Here is a 20,583-nt window from a genome sequence, read left to right on the forward strand (position 1 = left end):
AATCTTGTGGTCAATTAAATCCCCTAGTGTTGTATTAATTATTATAAGAATTCTAGGCAACTTATAGCTTAAAGGTTATGGTGTACCGCAACTGGACCAGAGTCCTGGACTTGTATTTTTCAAAGCTGAAAGCCTATCCTACCTTAATGGGAGAAATACTCTCTATGAAAAAAAAAGATAAGGAAATGTCTTTACATTGTGCTTTCCTTATCTGGGATATTTTAAATGTCTCCTGGATTTTTACACCAGAGAATAAGACTGTGATTATGTCATACATCATTGGAACTAAGTTTACTGCTGCACCACATATTCATACCACTAGTTACATTAAAAAAGGATTTCTAAGCAGACTTTTACGGATTAATCTCATCTCCAATTGCTGAGCTTTTTCCTACTTTGTTGGGAATAGCAGCTTTGCACTAGTAGCTTACTTTTCCATCTGTCAGACATACAGAGACTATCAGTGTGTGAAGTACTTTCTTGGTACTCTTTTTGGTAGAATAAAGCCCTGGATTTCCTCAGGGAAGCAAAGGACATATGCTGATGCTCTATGGTTTCTGAGTTGCTGCAGAGATACATTCCTCTTGGCCAGCCTTCTGTTGAGTAGGTGCTGGAATCATATAAAACAGCAACTTGTGGGGAAAAAAATGAAATGAAGAGCTCCCTGGCCAAATCAGTGATCTTTTTTCAACTAATTATTTTGCTTGCTCAAAATGAAGCCAGTTTGTCTTTGAAAAGACTGTCTATCATTAGAAAAGAAAAGTATTGAAACTTTCTGAAACAACTATAACAGATGTCAGTAGTTGAAAGTACAATTAGAAAGCACAACGCCGCAGAAATAAAACTTCAAACAAAAGCGGAAAGAGTTCTTTGTGCACATCAATAATTTAGAATGATTTAAGAACTGTTTTATAGATGCAAGTGGAGCTCTTGCTGTCTATATATAAATTGAATGTGGTCTTTATAGACAAACAAAAAGGGGATACAATCCTTCTAAATTATTTTTAGGATAATTGTTTCCACAACAAACATCATTATTTATCAGTTTTGAAAAGAAGCCAACTGCTAACATTTGAAATACAGAAATCTTGGCACACAACATGGAAAATGGTAATCTCCCTGCTTTACAAAACCAGTTTTGTGTTTATTTTACACATTTGTCAAGTTCTTATCTCAAAACCTATATAGTGTTACCTATTTATATCAGAAATCATTATATTTTATTTCTAATCACCTTCTCATAGCTAATTCAGTAACTCAAAAAAGGAAACGTTTATTGTTAACAGATGCTGTTACCTTCCTGCTCACTCACATATTACTATAAACTGATTCAACAGTCTGGAAAACAAGGTTTAATATGTGTTATTTTGCCTTCTGGATTTCTTCTGTTATATCTTTCTGTTTAGATACAGCTTCATTTTAGTGATGCCAGCATTCTGAATCTATGCTACAGCTACTCATCAGCCAGAACATGTCCATAGCACACTGTGCAGCACCATTTAATAAGACCTGAGACAGTCTGCATGCTAGAAGCAGTTTAGCCATACCAGCAGCAAGGCTCCCACCAAGGCATACCCCATTCCTGATGTATTCATTCCCCCAGGAGAGCACTGCAGCACTGCACACAACCAGGCTGCACAATGGCAATTCCTTTGCCAGAGGGAATTACTTTAGAGGATGTGTTGCACTGCAGGCACAACCACTGAACCTGCTTCTCTGAAGGCTGAGACATGAACTGACCAGATCCCACCAACTGCAGAACTGTGAAGGTATGAGTCAGATCTTTGGAAGACACTTCAATTTTTTTCTTCCTTTATTAGGTTTTTAAGTGAGTGCTGCAATAGCCCATGGAAGAAGCTGAAGAGGCTGATCTGAATCAGATGACCTTTATGTGTCTGTATTTATAGTTTTATTTTCATATGTAAACCTAATTACCTATTGTGTATTTGAAACTAGTTGCATTGTCCTTCTCGCTTCCCTTTAGTTCTGGGCTAAACCCCATGTACACTAAAACAGGATTTTGATGGATAGATATTTTGGTGTACAGAGAGATGAGAAGGAAAAGGCAGAAATAAATTACAGTCCCTGAGTTTGTAAACTTTCTGAAAAGGAAATGGGAGCAGACATTCTTGCACTCAGGAGAAACCAATTCTTCAACAGCTTTCACTTACATGCTTGAACACTAGAATACAATTTCACTGAAGTCAACCAGAATACAAAAGGGGAGGCCCCATCACCCCTACTCAGCCATTTCCGACATCATGAGACACCCTGCATTGTCTTTGAGACAACGGAACATCAGCATGAAAAAAATCAAGGGGAAGTATAGATTTCAAACTTTGAGCCTTCATTTATCTATCATTAAAAGTTATTAACCCAAATGTCTTTGTAGGTCACTCATTGAGCAAAGCTCCCATGAAAATTCTGTCCATTTAGCCACCACTCTTACAGAATGATAATCATATGTTTTAGATACTTGGGACCATTTAGCTTCAGCATTTGATGCAACTGATGATGTATCAGTTGCTAGTTGTACAAAATTAAAACTCCAGCCTGATTTACTATATTTAATATATGCTATACAGGTAATAATATTTACAAAACACTAATCCTAAAACAGTGCTGAAAAATTATTTTGTATATTAGAGAGATTCTTATTATGAATAAGACTATAATCCAGAAGTGCCTGACTTATATCCTACTGAGATTTCAGCATCTGTGTATATAGAGAGATTAATAATGAATGCTCTTGAAACATTAAAACTATCTTTTAGGAACTCATCAAATAGTTTCTAAATATTGGTGGCTCTTTTTCTAAATATCAGAAGCTTCATGCAAACAAAGGAATTATGGTGCAATGGAATAATTATTGTTATTTTTATTGTTGTTATTTTAATTTTACAAACATACTATGCTTTCCTTAAAATACGCTAGTTAGAAGAAAATTCAGTATATATAAATATACTCTTTTTACAGAGTAATTTCAAGCTCTCTCTCTAAATCCCTTCTGCCTGTAATGCCATAGGCTATACAACAACAATGTCAAAAGTCAAACAGAACTCTGACAACTCCTCCTTTAATATGTGATTTTCTTCACACTTTTGCCTGGAGGGTACCTTCATTACAACCACTTTCTAGATTTTAAAACTAACAAAAAACAAGACAAAAAGAATAAATACAGACCAATTTCCTAATTAACAGCATCTAAGATGTCTCCAAAGGTTACAGATGTATAAATAACATGTTATTTTCTGAGCAATCCATATTTTCTAACCTCTGTGAATCGGCATGTGCACACACATGTATTCCATTTTCAACTTCAGCTCAGCCATCGACCAGAGATGCACCATCCTTCAACATATTCTGCATCAAAAAGGCATCTTCTACCACACCAGAATCAACACTCCATGGAACTGTCATAAAAAAATTTACAGTTCTGTATCCCCTCACAGACAACACTCACCTGAACCAGCCATGGGATATATCAGCAAATTCACACAAGCCTAGCTTTCAGAAGTCTTGCTATCAAAACACTGCACAGCAGTCCAGGTGATGGATAAAACAGACAGTTTCAAAACTATGCGATGTTTTATAGATTATAACATTTCAAAATACACCTGGAAGCAGAATTTTATTTTTTAAACTGCTTGTTATAGCCTGTCACAGTCTGTCAACTAAAAGAAAACTCTGCTTTGGAAATGATTGTCACACTGACTACAAAATAAAATAAATCAGTTGGTATTTCAAAAGCAATATGCAACAGGCAAGCATGACCAAAGTGTGCCTGGGGAATTCTGTACTGGAATAACCACAGTCTTTCTAGCTTTCACTCATTTCCCTTGATTTTAAAATTGTAATAGCTAAAAAGGTTCAAGGATGAATGTCCACATGGTGCATGTGCATCCAGTCTTTTGGGAAAATTAGACATTTGTAGTAGTTCTCATGAACATGACGAAGCACTACAAATGTATCAGTAATGAACATCATCTCTAAATTACTTAGGAATCCAACTTCTACATTTAAAAGTGGATCAATTAATTCAGGGCTGATTTTCACCGATATTCACACAAACTAGTTACACATATAGGAGTGATGCCTCAAAAACTCTCAGAAGCCTGACCTTTCAAGCTAACGCTACAAAGGCACTTGATGGTGCTAATTATGGGTACAAATGTATCAATGAGGCATTGGTGAGATATCTAAAAACAACCAACCACCAATGCAACAGCTGCCTTCAGGCCTCTAAATTTGTGCTGTAGGTCCCTCTGGCCAAATGTATTTTGTCTGTGAAGTTTAACTTGGGTCCTATTTGGAGGATCTGACACAGACTGTCAGCCCAGGGATGACAGTATTCTGTAGCTGACGATCTCATAAGCCACAAATGGAGTAGCCAACTGAGAAACAAGAGTCCTGTTTTCAAACCATCAGACTATTGGTTTGGGATTATTTAGGAAAGGAGTTTGGGAAGGGGAGAAAGCACACAAAGCAGCTCAAGTACAGCTGGTAATGCAGCAGGCCAAGGGAGCTAGTTAAGGAGCCTGCTCTTATGAATATTTATTCACTCAGATGAAGTAGGAAAGCTTTAACTAAAGATGGTGTGATAGATGCAAGGCAGAGACATAGCAGCCTGAAAGAAGCTTCACTTAGGAGAGGAGGTTCAATCTCCTGCTACAGATTCAGGTATTTTGAGAAGAAAGTTTTACTTCCAACAGAGTACTCAATGACTGGCACATCCCCAATACAGCAAAGCACAGGTGTCTCTCCATCCATCTTTTTTACAATCATAAGCACCTGCTACAATAAGAATATTCACAGATGTAAACCTTAGCCAACTGTGAGCACTCACTTCCCAGTTGGTAGCAGGCACCAGCCCCACAGAGTGACCCAGGCGGCCCCTCTCACTGAGCAATTCCCAGCTCTGGCCACCTCACTCACATAGGCACATCAAAATGCTACTGTTAGCATCAGAATGAACATGTCCTCCTTGTTCTTCTCATTCTGGTATTTTACAATTTAGTGGGTTGTATAACAACTGTACAATGAGAATCTCACAATCAGTCATTTTAGGTTCGCTTAGCCTCTTGGCAAATAAATTGTTCCTATGACTGAGGTAAGTTGAGAAGAGAAGCTGGGAGACATTTTAGAAACATGAAAAATCCTTGAGTATTTTGCACACTTTTTCCCCACTAAATTAATTTACGAAGAGCTTATAACATGAAAAAAAAAGGAATACAGTGTAGGGGGACAGTAAGGTTTTGGTTAACATAGATAATACGCATTCTATTTACTTGCTGATTCTTACACTATCTCACCTATGCATCTACTTGTTATTGTATTAATAAGAACCATTAAAAGAACATCAGAAAATTAATACTGAACTTATCCAAAGATGTAGGGAGTTTCATGGAAAGAATTCAAAATAGGACATTCTTCTTTAGAATAAATTGCTTTAGAATAGCTGAAATAATGATAACTTACTATTGTGGCCTCCTATCATATCAGGTGTGATGCTTAAGTTCCAAAGTAAAGCTGGTATTATGAAAAAGCTACTAATAGAACTGTCTGTTCCCAGAAATAAATATGGCTATAATAACCAAACAACTAACACAGTAAATAGGGCTGTAGTGGTGCCCTCTGCCCCAACAATCGAACATGAAATCTGATTTCCTTGAAATTACAGCCTGAGCTGGCTGTGGTCTGGACCTCCTTATGTTCTGCAGCCCCAGTGGCTCCTGAGTTCAGTGTATGGGTAGTATCAGCTCTGCTAAGAAGATATCATGTAACTTCATCAATGTAATTCAATGCAATGTCTGAAATATAATGAACAACACACTTATCCTGGTTTTATGGCTACCTATCTATTTCAAAAGGATAACCTTTTTCTACTTCCAGTCCAAGGTTACTCCACTACGTTATATGTACACTAGGGATTTATTACACTTTATTATCAGGAATGTTTGTTCTAATGCAGCATGCACACAAACACTTTGGAGATGCACATGAATGTATGGTTTTGGGCCTCCTGTCACCTGAAACCTCTAGGCAAGCAATAAAGAAGGGAGCTCTTAATTGCCATCTTAATGTGACTTTTACACAGAAGGCAGGCAGACACACTCCACAGACAGATCTTAAGATATTCAAAAGATCAGATTAGAAGAAAAGTCCTGGATACATAAAAACACTACAAAACATACCACCCACCAGTGCTCAGTGTGCTCCAAGGCTTCCCCATAACTCATGCTTTCCTAAGGCTGCTGGCGCAGGAGCAGACATGCAGAGTATCCCCCTGTGAGCACCCCTCCTGAGTACCAATCAGTAATTTTTCTCTCTTTTTTATGCCTTTCAAACCTGATATAGCTCAGTAAGATAGTTCTAAAAACTCAATTCACAGTATTGGAGGAAAAGTGGAAATGGTAAATTCTGAAGAGACAACCTGACTTTGGAGAGTAGTTATCTTATTTTACCTTATTACTTGATGATCTTAAGGTCCTTTCCAACCTTTACTATCCTATGATCCTATGATTCTATTTCTGTCTTACTTTATTCTTATTTGCCCATTTTATTCCATGGACTTACATGGATACCTTACTAAAACATTTGGTCCAAAGCCTTTTCAGTAAAGAAAATTTCAGCATTTCAGCATGTCTCTATAGACACATAATCTGTAGAGTTTAGACAACAATACATTAAAGTCACTGAAATCTAATAAATAAAATATATTAATAAATCATATATCAATGTAAGAAACTGTCTTGGTCCATCTGCCAGGATAATTATGAAGCTGGTATTTTACTCTTCAGGAAAAAAGAAAGCATTCTTAAAAATGATTCTGCAAATAAAGATCTAAACCAAAATTAACGTAGAAGATGTGACCTTGGAATACTTCATCAATATCTCTTTGTAATGGCCCTTGTATTTATAAACATTAGAGCATTGGTTAAACACATGGTCATAATGATATGAGTCTAGACTAGTCACTTCAAAAATCAAAGCTTTGCTATTACTTTCTATTTACATGTATTGCAAATCTAAGGGATCATAAGAGTTTGCCTTGATTTTATGGGTTTTAGTGTTGAGTTTTTGTGTGGGGTTTGGAGGTTTTTTTTGATTGATTTACTGATGAAAGATCACATTTTAACAGTTGTCAGTTCACTTGGAGGTTAAATTTAACAACAAAAAAACTTGTGGAAAAAGCCTCTACCCAGAATAGAGCACTGTGCTTATTTTTCAGTATTATCAGAAAATAGAAAGGGTAAAAATATCTTTATTTTTCCAGTGAACATTTTCACCGTGCATGTCACTTAAGATTTTTTGGAAAAAGAAACTCTTGCAACCTTTAAACCCTTGTGTTATTACCTCCACTGAAGACATGACCTAATATAAACACCTAATATAAACACTTCGGGACCAGAAAGAACATGACTTCACTTCTCATTTGGAGAGTTTTTTGTGTATCTCAGAGGAGATTCATGAGCACATTCATGGAAAAAACCTGCTTTTTTCTCATTATATCTTTAACATGCAAGTATTGATACGTCAAAGAAACAGCATGATGAGCATTTGAAGTGTTGGCACCTATCGCACACTTTGTATACACACTGCATGGTACAGCTTCATAATCTTAGCTCTCTTTCTTATTCCTTGAGCTCTCCATCTGGATGATTTCAGATTAATTGCTGGAAAAGTCCTCTCTCTGGAGGACACTCCCAACACCAGGGCCTGTTGCTGTTTCAGGTGTTCTGCACCTGCTCATTCTCCTTCCCTTACATCCTGAGTAACCCAGTCCTTTGGCAATGATTAATTTCAACAGCATAAAACCTCTTTTCTGCAAATGAAATACAATACATATAGTTATTATTTCATTACTGTAGTCCCTGCCATCTGAAAATATTTTGCTCAGCTGACAGAAGTGATGCAAAATTCCCATTTCCTTGAAGTAATAAAGGGAAAGGTGTTCTTTAACAAAATGAAAAGGGATAGCTGCCAGATGCCCAGCTTTGGAGACTACCATCTATGGAAACATGAGACACAGCCTTTGAGTCCAGATCCGTACTCTGACGATGCAGACAACTAGGCTAAAAGATGGCAACATCACCCTGAGTAGCTCTGGGAAATCCCGAGCAAATCACTTTCTCAACAAATACAATCCTTATTTCTACTCAAAGGCTGCTTGAACAATGGTTAAATCTGGAGTTACTAGTAATTTATGACATTTCCTTACAAGATTTTACTCCAGTTCACTTCAGGTGAAGTGCAGCTCCAGCACCCCAAGCACCCATGTGAACACCCAGTCAAAGCATGCGGTGGTCACCCACATATCCTGCTTGCCTCACAAAATCAGATCAAAGGGGCTGGCTAGCATGTACCTGGCTCTCACCAGGGCTCACGATACGTCATGGGTCCAGCAGGAACAGCACTTGAGCAGCCTGTGTGTATCACTCCTGTCTAGAATAATAATCACCAATGTCAGCTGGGGGAGCAATCTTCCAAAATATCAGTCTTTGGCCAAATTCTGTTTCCACTGAAGACATGAACACTCACCTTGATTTTACAGTGGCAAGAGCTGGGCCTTTTATTACTTCATCCTATGTGAGGAGTTTGGAATAATTCTTGTCATGCAGTCAAACAGAATAATCATACTGACATTTAAGTCCAACTGGAAGGCATGGCCAAATTCTTTTCTGGCTCGTTTAACCTTCCTAATGCCAGAATTCATATGCAGTTTTCTACAAAGCCTATACAGGGCTGTGTCAAACACAGTCTTTTCCCATACAACAGAAGTTTTTCCCAGGATATATACTGAAGCAGATGAATTTAAAATTTAGCTTCTGTGAACAATTGTGCAGACAATTGTTCTGTCTAAATTCTGTCTAAAACTAGACAGAGCAAGAAAGCACAGTCAAGGTGAATGGGCTGTGGTCTGTGGAGGATTTTCAAGGCAAAATGCTTGTGCACCGTAATGGTTAAAGACATTTGACAAAAAAAAAAACAAACAACTGCAGACTTATAAAGAAGTTTGACTCTGTTGTCCTCTATGTTAAACCTCACCATATTTCCTAAAAGGATGATGAAAGGATGTGAGTAATGGAGAGTTAATGGCATTTCTCCTTCAAAAACTTATGGTATGGTCTAACTGGGCTCTTACCCCTCTGCCCTGACAAACCACCAATTCTGTAAAATCTGCCCCACCAAAATATACAAACAGCTCAACATAACTGGCACAACCTCACATTAACTGTCTTCTAAAGAGAAACTGTTTAGTCATTTTCTCTTCAGCCCTAATTACCTTGAAATTAGTTTGATGAGAATAAAGTAGCACATTTTTTTCTGGTGCTGAGATCACTTAAAATAGGACATGGAAAAACAGCAATTGTGTATCCTGAGGGATATCACAGTATTTGTCTATAATCATTACAATAACTTCTACTGGTTTTTATGCTAAGATTTCATATAAGTATTACTACTGCTAAATTTTAGTTACTTAATTTTCATTTGTTGCTAACTTAATTGTTACAGAGTGCTCAGATTTGTAAAGTTACACCAAGGTGCCTAACAAAAACATGTTCAATATATGCCTTCAATAATTTCTTTGTTGTTTGAAAACTTCCAACTTACAGCAAAGCTGGCATTTTATGGCCTGCAGAGCTATAAATCATTTTTAAAATCATGATGATATTACTCAAAACAGATGTGAAAACATATGTTTGCTACGGTTGTATAAACTGCTTACTTGTCATACTTAATAAATGTTGATACTTTTATTTTAACTACATTCCTTCTTAATAACTTTGAAAATCTTTTCCATGGTAAATATATTTTACCTCAGTAAAAGTAATGGCAGGTTTTGAAAAACAAAGCTTGTTCTGTATACAAATTACATGTGTTATTTTTTTGCTGATCAACCCAGCACAGACCACACTCTTCACTGACTGTCCATATCTGACTATGAAAAAAACATTCAATATATCAGAGGTGCATCAGAGCCCAAACTAATTATACACAAGAGAATAAGAACAGTATTAGGAACAAAGGATCCATATGCGAGCAAGACAAATCACTGAAAAATAACACTTGCATGGGGTGACAGAGCACATAGTGGCTGGACTGGTGAAGTCTATCAGTTACTGCGTGCTTGCATCCTGTAAACCCGAGATTCCAACAGCAACTCTAATATGGGTCTGTCACAAGGCCAAATGCAAAATCAGCTTGAATTTGTTAGACACACACTACCACGTCAAAAGGTTTTGGTTCTGGAGTCATGGCACTACTTGAAAATGACATCACTACTTGACAAAAAGAAACAATTTCTCATCCTCATGTTTTCAGGAAAAAAACCCTGATCTGTGCAGATCAAGTAGAAAACCAGAAACTTTATTCTACCTGTAAAATGATAAGCTAAAATTATTTTGAAGCACGTTTTTCTCATGCAGATGAATCTCTGAACACTGAGTTCATCCTAAAAAAATTCCCTTAAGTGCATGCAGAAGTAACACACGCATAAAGACATATTTCCCAGTACCTAATCAATTAAAGATAATACTATGCAAAAATATAGACAGGGAAATGAATAAACCTATGCAACTACAATTTTAAGGTACATTATGGTACACAAAATTTTAGCATCAAATCTTTATGATTTCGTATATACTACAAGGAATGCTCAGTGATCACAGGAGCCTGGGAATTAGGTTCACAGGTGGTGGAGTTTAAATTACTTTCACGCTTTTGGGGATTTCTGAATTGTCTTTTCTGATTCTTAAACTGTACCTTCCTTCATCCATCCTGCGTGACAGGACTGCTACTACAAATAACTACAGGATTTGCATCTTTGAACCCCAAAGGATATTGAATTGTTTCACTGAAAAATGATGAAACATGAGGGAAGAAACCATGCATGGTTCAAACTGAAAATCAACTACATTTTCAGATTTAGATTAAATGCACATCTGTCTGATTACTACAGAAATGTAATGTTTTAATCTTAGGAATGAAGGTACGGTTGATAACTGTTTAGCCTCTAGTCCGTAAATGTCAACAAGAGTCAAAGAGAGAATGATTTAAGCATGATTATCCAGACAAAACTACCACAGAATGGCAGAAAAGGGCTCTTCTGGGGTTCATGAGGGAAGTGCTTAAATGTCTAGAGAAAACAGTGAATAGAAAACAGCTTCTTCAGCTTTCAAGAAGAGAGATTCAAGTACAAAAATACAAAATATAAGGAGGAAATTTCAGATTCTTCCTCCCAAAGACTGGATCATTCACAGGCATCTAAGGAAAAAAGCTGATTATACAAAATCATGAATCCGCCAAGTAATTTCATGCAAGTCTGGAACCACAGGGTAAATGGAGCCTCCAAATTCTGAGTTGCTCATAAATTTGTCTATACCTGTCTTCTCAGTTTTTTTCAGAAAATAAATCAAAATTACCTCAATAAAAATATAAATCAGGTTGTATTTACATTTATGATAACATGTTTCATATTAACAGTAGATTTATAAGTGCATTTATGTTTTCTCCTCTTTTGGTTGCTTCCTTCTCCCCATCTTTTTCACTCTGAAACCTTACTATCTCCCTCAGTTTATACCTTTGCAGTGTTTTTCCAGTATCAACTTATCATTGGCTTTCTTTTATTTCTTTATATCTGGTGGTTTTTTTCTTTTGCAGGGCACTCATGTCATATGGTGCTGTCTGTATGCAATGCCAGAACAAACCTCTTGCCTATTAATATGCAAGTTGTTGGTTTTTTTTTGTTATATTTGCAAGGAAACAAAATGCTGCTGCTTCTCTGGTATGCAGCCACAGACACCACATGCTCTCCGTCACTAAAGCACTTCCTTAGGGCTTACCTGCATACACCAGCAATTACCACTTTTTCCAGTACACAGCAATCACTGGAGGGAGAACCAAGCAGAGAAGCCACTGCCTTGCCTTTAGGAGTGTCACTACAGGCCAAATGTCACTTCTTCCCTTGCTGCCCCTTACTTGTGAGGCAATGCAGTATTATTAGACACAAAAATTAGCTTGTTTCCCTCATCTAGGTACCAGCATTAGAGTAGTCTGCACATACATTCCCTGGAGGCAAAGAAACGATACCATGTGACTAATCACGTATTTGCTAGGAACATCATAAATAATTGATCCAAATGACCAGCGAAATATTAGCCCCATACTATATAAACCAAGAAGCAAAGATCTGGTTGCTTACACTTCTAAGGATAATACCACATAAATTCACTGGATACATTATTCTTCACATTTAGGCACCTAGCATCCTTAAATTGTTAAAATAATGCCATTGCATATGCAGAATCCTAGAAAAAGGAATACACACATAATAAGTGTAATTAAATGCCTGTGATGGAAAACAGTTTGTAATTTTACCTTTCTCCTTTTGTACTTTTTTTAGGCTGGTCCCAGTTTCTTGGTCAATGACTTCTCCTTCCCTGCTGTTGGTCAGCATAGCTAAAAAAGTCAGAGGGCACAACTTTTTAACTCCATCAGTAAAAAAAAAAGCCAGAACAGCAAAAATATTTAATTGTATGTTCTCAGTATTTTTACTTTAACATTTGTTAATACTATGCAAGTTCTAAAGCAATTGACCAATTTTGCTGTCCACAATCAACCATTTTGCTGTCTCAGTCTGGCACTTAGAGCCAAGTAAAATATGCACCAAAAGCAAATTTGCTTGACTTGATAAAACAAAAATATCAAGATAAAACCCAAATTACTACTGAGTTGAATGTGATTTTTTTATGAAATGTTCAGATTCACTAATTAGAGAAGTACTTCATAGGAACCATTTTGGAAAGAAACAGATTTAAGGATTTATGTATTTGTAATTATGTGTAATGCAGCAGATTTAAAAAATCCAGTTTGACAGCTAGTAACCCAAATTGATAGATGACAGCAAAACCCCAATACACTGTAGTGCTGAAAAAACCTCTTTACTACACACCTGCAAGATCTGTGAGAGGTGTTAAGTCTGTAATTTCAGGATGCCTATTTTCTTTGGTTTTATTTGATTAACACATTTATTACAGAAGTTATTTCAGTCAGAACACTTGTTAAAAGCTTCATTGCCATATTTTAGGGAAAGCTATTTCTTTTTGTTTTAAATTGCAAAAGTGAAAACATACATTTATATAGATAAAAAACATATACACACGTCTTTACAAATTTAAGCATTAGAGTTCAACACAGAAATGTTCAGTTCAACATAAATAAAACCTAGTTATCTTTCAAAAACTTTCAGCACCACTTCTGAAGCCCAGAGGCTTGCAGTGCATCTGCTGTGTTAACAGCAGCTTTCAAGGCTAGAGTGAGGACTAACGTCCCTTTTTCACTCTTGTTAAAGGAAGTCACATTTCTTGTCCTGTAGATTTCTAGCCCTATTTTACCTATGAATAAGCTGAGGGGAATCTACTTTCTAGTCTATGTCCTGTGTATGCATATATTTAGGCAGAACAGTTCAGGTTCTACTGACTAGTGTGTGCAGAGCCGACCGTGCTATGTAGTGCCATGGTGCTGCTGCATGGACCACAGTCAAAACTGTAAAACCCCAGCAAGCAGCTGAGCAGTTACTTGATGGAAGTGAGGTCTATGCTGACTACATGGACTGCGCTGCTTTTGTAGTTCAAATCTAGCTCAGCAATGTCTGCATGAGCTCCAGCCAATCTGAAGACAACAGTGTTGACATACACTGACATGAAGAGATGCTAATTGACTTGCCCTAGATCCCTCTTGGAAGCACCAGGAAAAGGATCTGAACTTCTCTAGACTGAATCAGCATTTTAAACACAAGATCGATAATGCACAGGCTGTAAAAGCTGTGGTGTAGACACCAAAAAAAACAAAGTCCTCAGCCTCATGGTGATGATGGAACATGTGGGCATAAGGAGGTTTCCCAAATGGAAAAGCCATCATATAATCTGTGAAGAAAAAGATACCTTGCTATTTCTCAATTCCAGGTGCCTTCATATGCACTTTCATACTCCAGCATGCAAGAGAATTTGGTTTTACCAGAGAAGGGGTGGTATTTTCTGTGCAAGACTAGATACTGGCATAGAGTGGACCTGAGGGGCTGGGCTCGGCATAGTGATGAACCTAATAAAACACACTGTAGTGATGAACTTTCCGGGGGGGTTTAACAAGTGTGTGCTTTCCTGAGTTTCTCAGCAAACAAATATTTGCCTCAACAAACTTGCAAAATTCTTGAAGTCAGTAAATGCAAAGAGGTGTGAGACTGCAGAGCACTAACCAATTCTGTCTGGTGTGTTGTCTAGCTGGGACGGTGAGCTGGACACGCTGCTGCTCTGATGGGAGGAAGCGTGGCTCCCAGGCCGCTGACTGTCTTCTAGAGATGGAGCTGGAGAAGGGCTGTCTTGGATCCTTTCCTTGGAACAGAAATAAAACAAGATCTGTGCAATTTGACTCACGAACTTCACTGAAGTTCAATGAAAAAACTGAAGCTGGCTTAAAACACCAATAATAAATGGTCTTTCTGAGATAAATAGTGAACTGAGAAAAACTGAAATGTCTTTTGACCAGTGGAGTAATCTACAGCTAAAAAGACTATAGCCTGCTGCATGCAATGTATCTGGGCAACAGCTTTCCATCCTCTTTGTCATGACAAAGCATTTGCCATCTCTTTATTTCTGAGTAACTCTTTATTTTCTAAGTTTTTCACACAGAGAACATAAAGAATTACAGAATTATTAAGGTTGGAAGGGACCTAAGGAATGTTCTTTCATACTGTTCTCACAAAATACTTTTAATCTACAGACAGGAAAAAATTAACATGTATGTGTCACATTCGCAATAATAATTCGGATTTGGACTAAACTGTCACTAAAGGCAGTCAAATTTGTAAACTCACTAGAATATGTACCTGAAATCACATCAGCATCCTCTCAGAGTAGCACTCAAACACATTTTAAAAGCTGTGGCACTGCTAAGAACTTCACTTCTCCAAGAAGAGCATCACGGACTAACAAAAATCAGAATGTGCTTGCAAATTCTTATTTACTTGAGAAACTTTGTGGTTAACGTCTAATTTAAATATGCACAGTATTTCAGGTAAGGAGAAAAAACATCAGAAATTATAAAGATTTAGCAAAACTAAGTGCTGCAGTTCTGTGTATCTACACTTGCATACTGCCTGAAGATGCCATGGATTTTTCATTAGTAAAAATCTTTAGGAACAGGTTAGACAAGCATGGCATAAGTACTAATTCATCCTGTCTTGAGGAAGGTAAGAGACTATATGACCACTTGAGATCCCTTCCAACCCAGTGCTTCCATATGTATAATTTTCTGAATCGATTAAAAATTCCAGTATCCTTCATTCCTATTCCCAGCACCAACAAAAAAATGCAAATCAGCTGAAAGGGACAGATCATGACCTGAGACACTTTATGTATTTTTAAAAACCCTTCTGTGCTTTAATCCTCTGTTACAGGTCTGTGAAAGTGCAGTTCCAAAGGAGAGATACTAACAAGGGGATGCTTGATTTTACAGAAATCCAGAAACTGCATCTTTGGAGTTGCCTTCATCCCTGGCAACCGGCTGTTCCCCACAGAAACAGAGAACTTCTGTTTTTTTTTAAAGGGAGATCCTCTTACCCCCACCTCATTAAGAATCACAATTACAGCATAATCTGGGGAAGCTGTCTCAAAGGAACTTCGCAATTTCTCTGCCTTCCTAACCTATTCTCAAAGATTTTTCATTAGGAATATGCAATCTGGCTACTGGGGGGGCAATTTACTGTGTGCTTTGAAAATAAACTCACTAACATCTGAACTTTTTATACAGTTTTTGCTAGACAGTATCCTAAGTCAATAACACAGCTTTAGGAAGAGAATCTTAGATTCTAATAGTTTTTCCACTACAAATAGCTAGCAGAATAGCTTCTGTTCATAACCTGTTGAGGCAATTCATTAATAACAGTAGGACTGACAGTAGGACTGACATTTTAAGAGTATTCTGTTACCCATTAAAACCATCTCTCTAAACCACACTCATCTTCACATTTACGTTTGAGAATGATACAAAGGAAATATGAGATTGGATCCTCCTAATAACAAGGGGTGGTGCTTGATTATTCCAATCACACCAGCTGAAAACGTACCACTGAATGTGTTTTTAATAGGATAGTTATTGTACATTAAATAACAACTGAGGCTCAAGATCTTGTAACAAATGTGTATCTATTACATAGCTGTTAATCCTCTATGGATCTGTTTTCACTAATCATCTGTTATTTAATGAACATACAATAATAAATCTTACAGGGATATTTTTAATTGCAGTATTTTTGAATGCTAATTAAAATGTTTACAAAGTTTTAACAGATATGAATATATTATGTTGAGTTACAAGTTCTTAAAATTTTGGAAACTGAATGGTTTTAAATAAAGTTTCCAAATTCTGAGGGGAAAAAGTCAAAGTCACTGATTTTAAAGTCTCCCGTGTTTTCCTCTTCTCCGGCTCCAAAAGAATGGTTTTAGAGGTTGCTGAGATAAAGCAGAAGAGTAAAACAGAGTCAAGACTTTGTGGACGGGCTGCTTACTAAGTTCCTTGCACATGTAATGTTCTTGCCCCAAGAAGTATTCTCCTAAATAAATGAGGAAACATATACCTGCAATCTTAAGTTTATAAATACTGTGTGCCTTTTACCTTTGTGTAAATAATAGCTTCTAAATAGGTTACTGCTAACATGCTACAACTATGACTGCAATTTTATTTGCCTGGATTTCAGTTTTAACTGTCCTCTTTGGCACTATTTTCCCTTTTTTTACCACAGTAAGCACTCAATTTACAATTAAGATACCATTTTGAAATGATTAATTTAACAGAAGAGTACATAGTGTAAGTAAATTTCATTGTCTACTACAACCATGAAAATGAATAGCCAAGAAGAGGACATGCCAACTGTTCTGCAAAAAAAAAAGCTATGAACAAATATGACTATGAATTAACACTTAGATATCACACAAACAGCCATATATGTCATCTTAAATGGGAGTTATTTGAGTAATTCAAAAGCTGATGATTTGGAAAAGAAAAGTATTCGAGCTCCTTCTGGTAACTGCATTTCCCATTGTCTCTTGCTATAAAATAATCTCTGCTTCAAGTAATTTGCCTTCAAACTCAGGGTCTTGGTTTGAAATGTTCAGACAGAAATAAAAGTGTCAAATAATAATGTCATTCTTAATCACACAGTGAATCACTTTCTAAGTGAATTAGTTGATTATGTCATCTAACGTCTTAGCAGTTATAAAAATTTACATGTACAGAGAAGATACAGTTTTCTCTATAAGCAACAAAGGAGCTGAAATTTTCCCTGTATTATATGTACTGCAAATTAGGATAGAGGATCATCACATAAGACTGCATATGGATGGAGAAATTGTCTATTTCTAAATGTTTGTGTGGAAATGTGATGCTGAATTTCCCCCACTATAATGAATAACACTATGAACACTCTTTTTGCAAGTAAACAGATCCATTTTTCAGTCCTGTAATCAGTATGCATCTATTTAGCTACTTAACAGCAATGTGCTCTGGTTCATTAGGTAGCTACTGTTGTGTCTCAGCCTAGTTAAAATTTCACAGCAAGTTAATCTATTTTATTACAAATGAGAACACAAGTGATAATGTCCTCACCATTTTCCAAACACAGGGTTAACAGTATTTGCAACAAATCAATGAGGGCATTTAAATAGGAAAATTGCAAATCTAAAACCTTAATTTTTTTTACACATTGATGACTTCATTTTGTCATCTATGTATTTTACAGCCTTGTTACTTTTCATATATTTTAATCTTCTTCCTCTTGAAAATAACTCAATTCCCACTGGCAGAGTGCTGTGTAGCGTGGTTCTACAGCAGATATACTCACAGCAATAGAAAAGCATTTCTAAATAAAGTCCTATTTTCTCCACTTGTATTTCCTTCTATTCATAAATTTGCAAGATTCATATTCCAGGTTATAATGGAATGAATTATATATATAAAATTTGCAGAGAGTGAGAATTTTATGAAAAATGAAAACATTTCTCAAGATCTCACCTATTTATCTCACTACAGTACCTACTTTACCTTATCTTTTCTCTCGCCACCACACAGCTGTAACATAAATTCTCAAAGAAGACTTCTGCAGCATTTAATCCTTTTGAAGGGTAATATATTTGTCTCACTAAAGATCAGTGTCTTGCTTTGGCTCAGAAACTGTAGCTACAAAGCTTGACATTGTTAATTTTAGTTGTGATTTAGGTTGATGACACTGAAGTGATCAACTCTTCCAATTTCTAGATACATCCTTGATTTCCCCTCAATATCCTTTTTCTATCCATTGAGGTAGTATTCCACACAAATTACATGAAACACCATATACCACTTTCATCCAGAGCAGGATTTTTTGCTTGAAATATATATGAACAGCTTACCTATTTCTGACATAATCATCTTGACCTTAATTCCTTACCTCTGATTTTTTTATGGTATTGATCTTCATTTTGTGTCAAGAGTTTAGAGAAATGATGCTGCTGGATTTTCCTTTATTTTTCTTTATTCTTAGTTCTAATGTAGCTGTAATTACTCTTCCAAATGTTAATCTATTAATGAGTTCCTAGAGGATTTAATGGCATTTCACTGCTGACAAGCAGGTTTTGGAAGTTTGTTTGAGTCCTGGATATTTTATTCAGACATTTATCTTGATATTTCATATTTAATTGAGGTGCTGCTTCTGTACTCTACAAGGGCTCTGCAGTGGCAGGAGAACTGGAATTCACCAGACCTTACTAATGAAACAGAAAGAAAAGAAAACCAGGGATTCTACTGCCTCTAGGTCTAGATTAGGATTTTCACCTATTGTAAAAAAGATTTAGAGCTGATGACCATGTTGGAAAAACAGGGAGTTCCTAGGCTCTGGCAGAATAAATTTTCCAGCATTAATCTGCATCCTAGTTCCCAACTGGAATATTTCTTGTGCCACACCTCAATCTCCCGGTGCTTGCCAAAACACCATTCATATTCACAAAAAGGACCATAGAGTTAAACAAATCTAGAAACCAGAGCCCCATGTCTCTGGAGGAGTCTGTGAAGCCAGAAGCAGCCAACCAGCAGAAGGCCTGCAGACTGCTTCACCTCCTATCCCAAACCACCACAATTCTGTGCCTGTGACACTGCTGCTCCTATCCTACCTGGATGAATGCCATCCTCAATAAAAGAGGAGAGTAAGAGAGGTTAACATGACTTCAGTTAGCAAAGAACTGAATTGTTAATATTCTTAATTTTTGTTTTTTTTTAGTTAATACTAAGGCACATATTTCTTTCCAATCAAACTTATTTGATACCACTACTATTTGGATTCTAACATAAAGTACATTTTTAACATTGTTCTGAAGTTTACAGTCTTTAACTAATGCATTATTGAGAAAAGCAGTACATAATTGGCATTCAGGCTTTTCAAAGAAAGAGGATGATCCTGAAATGGTTAGTAGGAGCTGTGCTAAATCTGAAATGATGCTGAGTGGCCTACAAGAAATACTATGGTTAGGGTTACAATTTCTGGGCAAGAGAACAGTGGTTTGTATTTTGAATCATCTCAGTCTGGAAATGGACGCATGCAAAAACTATGGGTGAGTTGGTCTTCTGTGCTACTTACAGAAACTCCAAGTGCTGTTAAGAACTGGAGATGAACAAGGTAAACAGCTGGTCTGAAAACTAAGATAGGATCTGTATGTCTGAAAGCCAGCTGGATTCCATTCATCTTTTACAGTGCATTGGGAAGTCATTCACTTAAAAATATCTACTTTGCCATTTAAAATACCTCTTTTTTTTTCACTGTGTATATACAGTTGTTACAGTTGTTATTTTACAGCAATTATTTTCCCACCAAACTTGAAAATTCATAAAAACTTTTCTGTTTACTGATTTTTAATACCAGATGTTCACTTGCTAATTCCATTACCTTGTGACTACTTCCTATCAATTCATTAATTGCCAGCTGCTCAGCCAAACAGAAACCTGCAGCTAATACGATGGTATTGGTAAAGAGCCAAAGAGCTTCCTTCTTCACCATTTCTTAAATCAGCAGTCACTGTGAAAACTGTCAGCCTTCACTCGTATATTAAGATTTTACATTTACATTATAATTTGAAACTGAAAGCATAATACTGACTAATATCGGAAAGGATCTGGTAATGGAAACTTTCTACTTGTACCCCTCCTATGAATTGTTCCACCCAGTACTGTTACCAAGTGAAAGAAAGGCACTCCCAGGACTAATGATAATGCTGTATCTGATCTATGCTATAGCTGTATTAGTTATTAAGTACAAATACAAATGACTAAGCCAATACTAAAAAGACCTGAGCCAGAACTAAAAGCTAGTATTTGCCTGACCTCACCATATTCCCTTGCAAGCTCTGCAAAAAAAGAGATGCTTCTTACTGTATTTTTTCAATTTCCAGGTTTAAGTATTCATTGCTTATTCTTTAACGTAGCAATTAGGTATCTCAGAGTTAACAAGTGAGTCACTCCTGGCATTGCAAGAAGAGGGATATGACTCCCTTCAAAGAT

At 36.6% G+C, this 20,583-nt stretch overlaps 1 protein-coding gene across 2 annotated transcripts in view; it reads right to left on the reverse strand.

Annotated features, from left to right (window-relative positions):
• DACH2 (dachshund family transcription factor 2) overlaps window positions 1–20,583 on the reverse strand; it is a 283,111-nt gene that overhangs the window by 40,307 nt on the left and 222,221 nt on the right. Inside the window, exons 6-7 of one of the 2 annotated variants that reach the window (XM_005148278.3) lie at window positions 14,258–14,393; window positions 12,382–12,462 (exon numbers count right to left, since the gene is read on the reverse strand). In XM_005148278.3, coding sequence (XP_005148335.2) covers window positions 12,382–12,462; window positions 14,258–14,393 — 217 coding nt within the window. The remainder of the gene's footprint in view (window positions 1–12,381; window positions 12,463–14,257; window positions 14,394–20,583) is intronic. The other variant, XM_034064027.1, reaches the window with a different exon arrangement.

The sequence above is a fragment of the Melopsittacus undulatus genome, chromosome 6 (assembly GCF_012275295.1).
Source record: "Melopsittacus undulatus isolate bMelUnd1 chromosome 6, bMelUnd1.mat.Z, whole genome shotgun sequence".
In the NCBI taxonomy this organism is placed as follows: Eukaryota; Metazoa; Chordata; class Aves; order Psittaciformes; family Psittaculidae; genus Melopsittacus; species Melopsittacus undulatus.